This window comes from Macadamia integrifolia, chromosome 4 (assembly GCF_013358625.1).
Source record: "Macadamia integrifolia cultivar HAES 741 chromosome 4, SCU_Mint_v3, whole genome shotgun sequence".
NCBI lineage: Eukaryota > Viridiplantae > Streptophyta > Magnoliopsida > Proteales > Proteaceae > Macadamia > Macadamia integrifolia.
The window spans coordinates 16698683-16708325 of record NC_056560.1 but is presented as its reverse complement, the minus strand read 5'-3'; the positions used below and the strand labels follow the sequence as shown (position 1 = coordinate 16708325).

The 9643-nt window shown below is 35.6% G+C and overlaps 1 protein-coding gene across 5 annotated transcripts in view; it reads right to left on the bottom strand.

Moving 5' to 3' along the window:
* LOC122076142 overlaps positions 1–2864 on the bottom strand; it is a 7105-nt gene extending 4241 nt beyond the window's left edge. For 2 of the 5 annotated variants that reach the window (XM_042641449.1, XM_042641445.1), the window contains exons 1-2: positions 2534–2744; positions 2062–2134 (exon numbers count right to left, since the gene is read on the bottom strand). In XM_042641449.1, the coding sequence (XP_042497383.1) occupies positions 2062–2134; positions 2534–2623 (163 nt within the window). In that variant the 5' untranslated portion in view covers positions 2624–2744. The other 3 variants (XM_042641448.1, XM_042641446.1, XM_042641447.1) reach the window with 3 other exon arrangements.
* Positions 2865–9643: the final 6779 nt, after the last annotated feature.

The window sequence follows — 9643 nt, the reverse complement described above, 5'->3', positions numbered from 1 at the left end:
AAAAAAAAAAAAGAAGAAAGAAAGAAAGAAGAAGAAGAAGAAGAAGAAGAACAGAGGATGGAGCTGCGCCGAAGTCCCATCGTGAGCCGCCCTCCCTTGGTCAAAACCAACTCGCCACCGCTGGTCTCCTTCCACTTCACCTCACAGCAGCTTCATCAAACTGCTGGCATCACAGTTCCTGGCTTCGATTTCCTTCAACGGAGCAGAAGACCCTTGCTGGTCTCTCGTCTCCGAGAAGGGTATCCCTTGCCTTCTGTCGGTAATCCAAACCCCACCCCCGAGAACCTTTTTCTACCTTACTCTCTTTAATCTGTTTCATTTTCCAACTTTGCCCCCTCTATTTCTTTTTTATTTCCTTTTGTTCCTATTTTCTATTTTGCTTCCAAGTTTACCCCTACCCACCTTATAAGTTGTTCTCTTGTTTCTAATTGACTTTCCTTATAATTTCGATTCTGCCAGTTATTAAGGAATTTCAATTTAATTATAAGTTTGCCACTGTGGTCACAATATTCCATATATTCTCTATTTTGTCATTCTCTTTGAGTGTTCTCTTACCATAGTGGGGTCCATAGTGATTCTGAATAGAAAACCTAGCTGATGGATCTCGATCTTTTATTGGATATTTGTCAACAAATGCAATTGATATGAGAGAACTTGATGAGGTTCAACGACAATGCACGGACATCAACGCCCAAGCACACTCTACCTTCAACTATGTGATCTCAGCCATTGAGAAACAGGTAGACGATCCAGAAGATGAGTCACCGATGGTGGAAGATGAGATGGCATCGTTAGAAATTGAAGATCAACTTGTGAAAAAATTTAAATCGGTTGAACTCTTCAATAAACCGATCGATTTTATTTTCCCGAATCACTACTTCACCAATGAACTTCGCGTTGTGGATTTCATAGAATTCGATCATGGTTTTGATGGTGACTTCAGACATGCAAGGATGGATGTTGATCGATTGGTGTTGATTCTCCCATTTTACAAAACTCGTGGACGAGTTTTTCTCAACACCGGCGGAGTTTATGTAGATGCACACCCATGGACCGATCCAAACCCATCTGAGTATCCAAACAAAGTTGAACCGGAGGATCTTTTAGGAATTTATTTCTATTCTCATGCAATCTTTTATTTTTTGGTAACTTAAATAGGTGATATCTACTAGGATTTAGTTTCCAATTAATTTGAGTTTCCAAATTAGAGTAGGTTTCCTTTAATGTTGGTTTTCTTTTTCTATTTAAATGCATGTAATGTTCAATTAGAGAACAGCTTGAGAAGATGAATTGAGTTTGAATGTTTGAAAGCCTGAGGCTCCGTGTGTGATTCTTCTTCCCCCCTTCTTTGTGCGACTTCTCTCCCTCTCCCCCTGCAACTCTGAGCATCTCAGGGATTTCTTCCCTTCCCCTACCGGCCCTCCATCAATTCGCTAATGAAAAGGACCACTCGGTGAATACCAACTCAAATGATCAACCAAACAGATTTTGCAACTTCTAAAGGAATACCAACCCTGCACACTACAGCCAGGACATCATGTGTCCACAAACACGAGCAACAAATGGCAATAAAAGAATGAACTTAGCAGTCAACAAAAACCCCCAAACAGTTCCAGTTTCTCTAAGCCTACTGACAAGGTAACGAAAAATAAATCCCATAAATAAAAGAATAAATAGACATGAGGTCTATAAAAGAACCTTCTACCACAAGCTTCTTTGCTTCATTGAAATCTTTGGAAGAAGGCTAATTCATCAAGCCATACATAGAACCACCAATAACTTCATCCCCTCTCCCAAACACTAGTAATTGGGAATTCATCTTTTTCACAACGATATACCAAATCCCTAGTCCTACTTCACAACACAACTAATAACAAACCAAATTGTCAAGCCTATTCAGTGTACTTGTCCATGGTACTGCACTCTACTACAACTATAAAGCCACCACCAAACATCAAATTCCAGTTCTGACATTGAGGTTCCTTAAATATTAAAATCCCACACACACACACACAAACAAATAAACAAATAAACAAATAAACTACATATTTATAGACTTACCTTGTAGTTTGACTACAGGATATATTTCGAGAGCTTCCAACAATCTCAGTTCCAATTCAACCTGCGATTGCTCCTGGGGGTTGAGGGGAAGGAACCAAACGAAGATAATATATTCACATAGAATGCAAAATGACAAAGGACGCGTATTGGGTTGCCGCTAGGAATGAAACGATTTCATTTTGAATTGGCATAACAATTTAAATGATTAACCCGATGCTTCAAAATGTACTAATTGACGAATCATAATGGCTTATCATTAAAATCACCAGCAATAAGGTCGTTCCAGGTCTGTAAGAAACTAAACTATTCCGATGAGTTATTCAAACATCGGTGATGAATGAGATGAGCCCATTTTGCTTCAGATTAAAGGTTAAATGCACTCAGATACTAATCAAAATGAAGCGCATTTCATTCCCGGAGACAACCAAACGTAGACAAAGTGACAAAAAAAAGAGATGCAAAAAAGACCGACCTTGGGAAGAGAAGAAGCTGAAGAAGGTAGAGCTTGTCCTGGAGAATGAACGGACAGACCGTCTCGTTCTTCTTCGCCTGCAACTTCCATATCTCTGGAACTCGTTAACTCCTGAAGGTTTATAGACCGATTTGATCAAAATAAACTCAAAACAATTTTCACAATCAACTGAACAAATATAAGTTCACTTTTTCCTGTTTTTTCCCTAGGGTTTTACCGTTTGATCCGTAAAAGCTCAATCTCCTCCGTGTTTGTCTGACATGTGACGCTGCAAGATCACAGGTCCACTCTTAATTGGGCCAACTGCGGGCTCAGACCAAGTCAAGATCCATGGGCCTGCGCTACTCAGCAAAAGAAAGGGCCCAGATGCGGACCAGAAAGTAAGACGATATTATATATGCTGTCCAAGGATTTAGGCTATGTTTGGTAGCTAAGAGGAGAAAAAAACAATAAAAGAAAAAAGAATCTAGAAAATAAAGAAAAAGAAAAGAGAATAAATGAAATGGTGAGAAAAAAAAAAAAGGTATATATGTTTGATTACCACTAGAGGAGAAGAAGAGAAAGCCTTCTATATTTTCTAATGTTTTCTTGTGTTTTTTGCAAGATTTTTTTTTAGAGAGCAAAAAAAAACTTCACAATTCTCAATGAAAAATTTAAAATTCAAAAACTGAATCTCCTCTTGGGTTAAGACATACCAAGCATAGAGAGAACTTCCTAAACTAAGAAAAGACGTACAAATTTTGTACCTTTTTTTTTTTCTCTCTTTTCTTCTCTTGGCTACCAAACACAACCTTAGTGATCATATTTCGGATAAATCGGGTTTCGCAGATCCTAGGTTAACTCAGCTGATATGATTGATGTTTATCTTATTCTTTGAGGGGAGAATCGGAGATCCATAGTATCAAGCAATATTGGATAGGTCCTTGTTGATACGGCAGATACAATCCCCATCCCTAAATGGTTATATTCATGCTTTTAAGTGATAATGTTTTAAACACCCCACCCCCACCGCCACCCCCTCCCCCTCCCGCCCCCCCCCCCCCCCAAAAAAAAAAAAAACAAAACACAAAGTGGTAATATTTTTCATCCTTGAATTGTTATGTACTATGTACAGGACAATAAGGTCATTTCATGTGGAGAGGAGAGAGATAGACACATAAATACTAGTGTATTCATCGTTTTCATATGAAGAGGAGAGAGAGACACAAATATGCTAGTGTATTCTACTCTAATAGTTCAAAGAACCTTTTTCCCTATATAAAAAGGAGAAAAAAAAAATTGTCCAGTACCAGAATGCCTCAGACAAAGAGTGGGGCGAATGACCGATGTACCCCCATGAAACACTATATTTTTTACGCAATTGATGCTTTTATATATGCTCCCATTGAACCCTACATTAAAGCAGTAGAACAATCAAGTGCCCAAACCAGTCCAAATAATTAGGATTTAACATTCTCCCAAAGAGAGAGAGAGAGAGAGAGAGTCCTGATCACATTAAAAAACAATATCTTAACTAGAGTTTCTCCTTGGGTCTCATGCCTATTTTTTAACTCAGTCAAATCTTATAATCTTGTTTCCCCAACCACGCGCTTGAAAGTGCTAGTTTCTATATATCTACGTCTCAAGATCATATACCACATGGTCTAGTATTTTACACGTTTTTCTATCCAAGAAAAAGAAAGAGAGAGAGAGAGAGACAGTAGTGGTATTCGACTCACCGTTTATCCAGAGTCACTTTAGGCCTACATTTGGTTTTTATAGTTCCTTCGATTTGAAACAAATCAGCCATCTGTGTTAGACACCTCAAGATATATGTTGTACATTTTATATTATTTCAAAAGATTTTCTCACAACTTATCATGTATCAAAACAATTCTTAAATTAGAGATAATTTGGTCAATTCGTATTTTGTTTTGTTTGGTTTTACCACTCATCCATCTCAACATTTTTTTTTTTTTTTTTTTTTTTTGTAATGTAACATCCTTGTTTTAATTGTACTAATTTTGTTTATACGCCGTTTATTCATTACCCAACATTCACTTCAAATTAATGATTTTGTAAATCATCTTCCTTTGATACTTTTCCCTAAAGTTTGGAAGAATTGTGGCCCCATTACCACTAATATGTGACGCTGGTGTAATAATTAACAAATATCTTTACAAAAAAAAAATAATTAACAAATATAAGTACATTAATATATCCAATGATAATTATAAGAAGGATGCACAATTTTATATATTTTCTTGCTCTGTATGGAATATTTCTATTCAAATTTATGTAATACATAAATTCTAAATATCCAAAGAGGTGTTAAAACTTGAAATAAAAACAAAAATCATCATTAGTTTTGTTTTAAGTCTAAGGCAAATTATTTTGTCCCCTATTTATAGGTACAAAACATATATTTAGACAAGCAACATTGTATGTTTATGCAAATTAATTACGTAAAAAAAAAAAAAAAAAAAAACATATGGTGTTAAATTTCTATATTTCAAACATATTCACCACGTTTTTCTATTTGAATAATGCTAACGCTAGGACCATCATATCACATATCTATTTGACTCCTTAATATTATTGGACCAAACATTTAGAGGATGCAAGACATATTTTCCTAATGCTTCACCAGTTGACCTCATTATGTTATTTAAAATAATAATAATAAAATACACTACTAAAGTACTCATTGCCACTGACATATCAAAAAGGAAATCAGATTCACTAGTACCAACTGACCCAACATATAAGTAGTGGACTTTGAGTCTCCAACATTACTTTTCCACTTTAATAGCCCTTTATTTCCATGTAAACAAAGGCATAAATAGAAAGTTTTCTTATAAAATATGACTTTTTATTTCTCACGTAAAACATCATTTACGCAGAAAATTTGACGACAAAACAAAAAAGGTCTTTTAACGGGAAGATTTTGTTAAAGGCATGATCTTGTTCTCTTCTACATATGTAATTTCATCGTTTTAAGTCATTTTTCTATATATGTTACATATTATGATGTATATATTCAGAAGAATCATAATATCAATCACAATAATGTAATTTAAAACCATGTACTGATAAGTGTGTGATAGAGCTAGATGTTATAGATTATGAATTTTAATTTACTTGATTAATAATATGAAATTGGATAAATATGTAGAATCTGAGTCTGTTGACTAACTGGAGAAATATGATTTAGTGCAACCATGATACGGTTTAAATAATCCAACTTACTTTGACTTTCACAAACACTAGATTGGGTTACGACTTACGACCCTAGATCGAAAAACAGCTCTATATAAAGAAAATATGTTAGTATAAGTATCTATAAAATTAAACACCACCAACCCACTAAGATGCAACATCTTCTCATACGAGGGGTAAAACATACCAAGTTGCAGGGGGAAGTAAAGACAAGCTATAATTTACTAAGCCCCATTTGGTTAAGCATGATACGGATATTTCATATGTAAAAATATAAAAATTAAGTGAATAAAGAGAGAGAGAGCTTCTAGCTTAGTTGCAGACAATTAGACAGTTGGGTCTACACTCCACATTATTGAAAAATGGTAATGGTTTAGTAGTAAGTAGTAAGTGTGGCCCCTTTAGATCTCTTGTTTGCTCCCTCGTGGGTCCCCATCTGCCTCAATGTGGAATTGACAAAAAAAAAAGAAAAGAAAAGAAGATAAACTATGTAGACCTAATGTCCATGATTAAGAGGATTCTAAGCTGCAGGGTCATCTAATCATCAAATTTGTGGGAGAGCATTTCCTTGAGAGCGTAGAACGTATAAGGTTTGTGAATTGATCATTTATTGAAACTATTGTTGAGATTTTTTGGCTAAGCTGATGAATGTTAAAATTTATTTTTTCTAGTACACCTGAAAAAAAAAATCAATGAATAATTTCAATTATTGTTGCTTTCATGGGTTTTGTATTGATATGCGAGGGGCAGCTGGGTTATTTAATGATTAATTATTATTTTTCTATATATGATGATGACTGGTTATTTACAGTTGCACTTGCAAGCCTAACTTCGTACCCAAAAAGTGGAGTTGTGGCCTTCCTATTTAAATTGATAACACTTAATTAAAGTCAGGGCCCATAATCCACAGTGTGGGTCACACCATCTTGTGGATCATTGGGGGGTTGATTGGGATTATTGAGGTAAAACCGCAAATTTTTTTTTTTTTTTTTTTTTTTTAATTTCTCTAATCGTTAAAATTCAATTACCCAACACAGATGAATAATGTCCCAATGTAGCAACATAAGTGAAAAGGTAAATTACATCTAGGGTGTCAAAAGCTTGAAGAAATTACAATTAAGGTAGTTATTCACATTTTCTGAGGTATCTCACGCTTGATATGTTATGTTTGTGCCTTTGTAGGATTTCCTTTATATTTTCAACCACCACGTCCAAAACTCCTGCTCCTTCACCTACACCTCCTTATCTTATAAAATTGATGTGGTATTTTGATGGGAGAGATTCATATGCAATTGTTGTCATCGCCTCTAAGGAGTGGATCACTATTGGGCCTCCCTGCCAAGTGCCATCTACCTCAATGATCGACTGTCGCCCTTTGCTACCTCCCACATCCCCCTTCTCTCTCTGTAAACCCCGAACTCCTCCTTGGTTCCCTTCCCTACTTTATTTATCCCCCCATGAAGCCCGTAACCCCAACCTCCCCCCCCCTCTCTCTCTCTCTCTCTCTCTCTCTCTCTCTCTCTCACTCAGCCCCTCTATGGCCATTCATGCCCTCTCTCTCTCAGCCCCTCTTTGGCCATTAATGCTCTTGCTAAAATTTTTGTTCCTTCCAAGGTCCAATAGTTTTTTATTAGTCAACCTACCTCTTTTTGCTTTGTGCCTATATAGGCTTGTTATAGATTTCTCTTTTCGTCTAGTTCATGTTATAGGAACTTTACTTTTACTTAATTCCGCACGTTGTTCATGCATTATTAGACGTGTTTTTCAATTGGAGAATCCATCATTTTGTTTGTGGGCTGCGCTCTTTTTGTTTTGTTTATCGTTTGATCATTGGGTGTTGCGTTCTGAAGGTTGTTTTCATTATAGATTTTTTGTAGTTTGGTGTTGATTCCTAATAAAGGTGCCTCTGTTAACTGATGGGTTTTACTTTGTTTTTTAATGTACGTGGTTTCAGCGATATGCTATTGAGTGACAAAGACACCTACATCAATTCTCCTTCCATACCCCCGCAACCTCTAGCTCTTTCTCTCTCTGGCTCACTCTCTGCATCTTTCAGTGCTTTGTTTCTCTCTCCCCTTGTTTTATCTATCATGCTATCTCATGGTTTCAAGTATCAATATCATATCTGTTGCATCAGTCGTATCATATCTGTATCAATTGAGACCCGTTTTCGATATTTGATCAATTCAAATCAGTTATCCATATCGTTTCAGGGGTAAAACAGTAAAAAAATATATTTTTTTTTTCTGAAAATCAAAAGATAAAAATGACTGATACGCACCGATCCTCTCCGATCGAATCAGTATCAACATATAACTAAATATATGCTCTCTCTCCTGTTTCACTCTCAACATCTCCCCCATATGTTTTTTTTTTTTTTTTTTTTTTTTTTTTTTTTTTTTTTTTTTAATGTCTCTAGTTGCAATTGGGTATGGCCATTAAAGAAAGAGATAGAAAAAACCAAACATAATATCTACGAGAAAAACTAGAATCATATGACTTAAACGTAATATTTGTGAAACCTAAACCTGGGGTTCCCAAACTCAGTAAATCAAATGTGAGGTACCCAAACGTAGTTTCCCTTCATACATACAATCTAAGGCACCGTTTAACAACGTTTTGTTTATGTGTTTTCTTGTTCCCATAGTTGGAGAAACAATATAAAAAGCGTTTGATAAAATTGTTATGTTTTCATCCATTTTTATAAACATAAATCAAAATTTATGCATATTTACAATTTTATAAACGACTTTGACGAAGCAAGTCGGACTTGTTTCGTCATTTCTATAAATGAATTTGAGAGAACAACAAAAAAAAAGTTGTTGTGCCCGATAAATCTCTCAACTATTTAAACCTAAAAATATGCAACCGAACCCTCTCTTCATTTTGGGCATCTGATGATACTATTGGGTTTTTTAGTGGCATTATGTATGCAAAAAACGTTTAAATAAACAGGTTCATCAAATACAAAAAAATATGTTTTTGTTTTAAAAAACTTGAAAATTCGTTTTTATTGTTTATGTATCTAGAAATAGCACAAAAATAGCAAAACGTTATCAAACGGGGCATAAGTGTGTTTTCGGGGCGAATCCACAAAGGTTAGGAAGAGAAATGACTAATCTATCTCTTAGTTAACCAGGATTTAAATCTATCTCCATAAAACAAGATGAGCAGTTCTCACTCTATCGGTGACTAAGCTTAAAGAATGCAGTAAAATGATCATAGGGTTAGATGCCTTTGGTGCATTTCACCTAAATAACCACGTTTGTGGTAAGTATCCAATCAATCTTTTTTTTTTTTGAATGGGTTATCCAATCAGAACCTTGCATGCATTGAAACAGGTTCAGAAACAGCCCAAATTAAGCAAGGAAGATGTGGCTGGTTTACTGGTCTATCTGGGAAGAATGACTAGGTTGTATTAAATTCTTGACAGCTCGAATCGGGTTGATTTGGCAACTTTATCTGGCTGGGACTTTCTAAATCGGTTTGGATGGTCCCTTGGTAGGTGGGAAATCTACATATGGGGGTATTTTCGTAATTATATATATTATTTACATAGTTGCCCTTAGAGACCTTCTTTTCCGTCTCTTAAATATGATAAGATAGGTAGGTTAGGTATGACTCATTTCCAAGTGTGTTTCCGTAGCTAGACTTACCCTCATTTTTATATTCACATAAATACCCCTAGATTCCTCAATCCACCAAGTGATTTGGATTTTGGATCGGTGAGCTACTCAAACATGGTAGATGTACTCACTACCCTTTGAGGAACCTTGAACTCTCTCTCTCCCCCTTGGCCAAACCCAATTGAGTCCCACCTTTAATTTGAAAGAAACGGATAAGCTGTTTTTGAAACATTTGTAACACGTGGTAGCTGACCTGGCAAATGGATTATATATCTCAAGTTTGTTA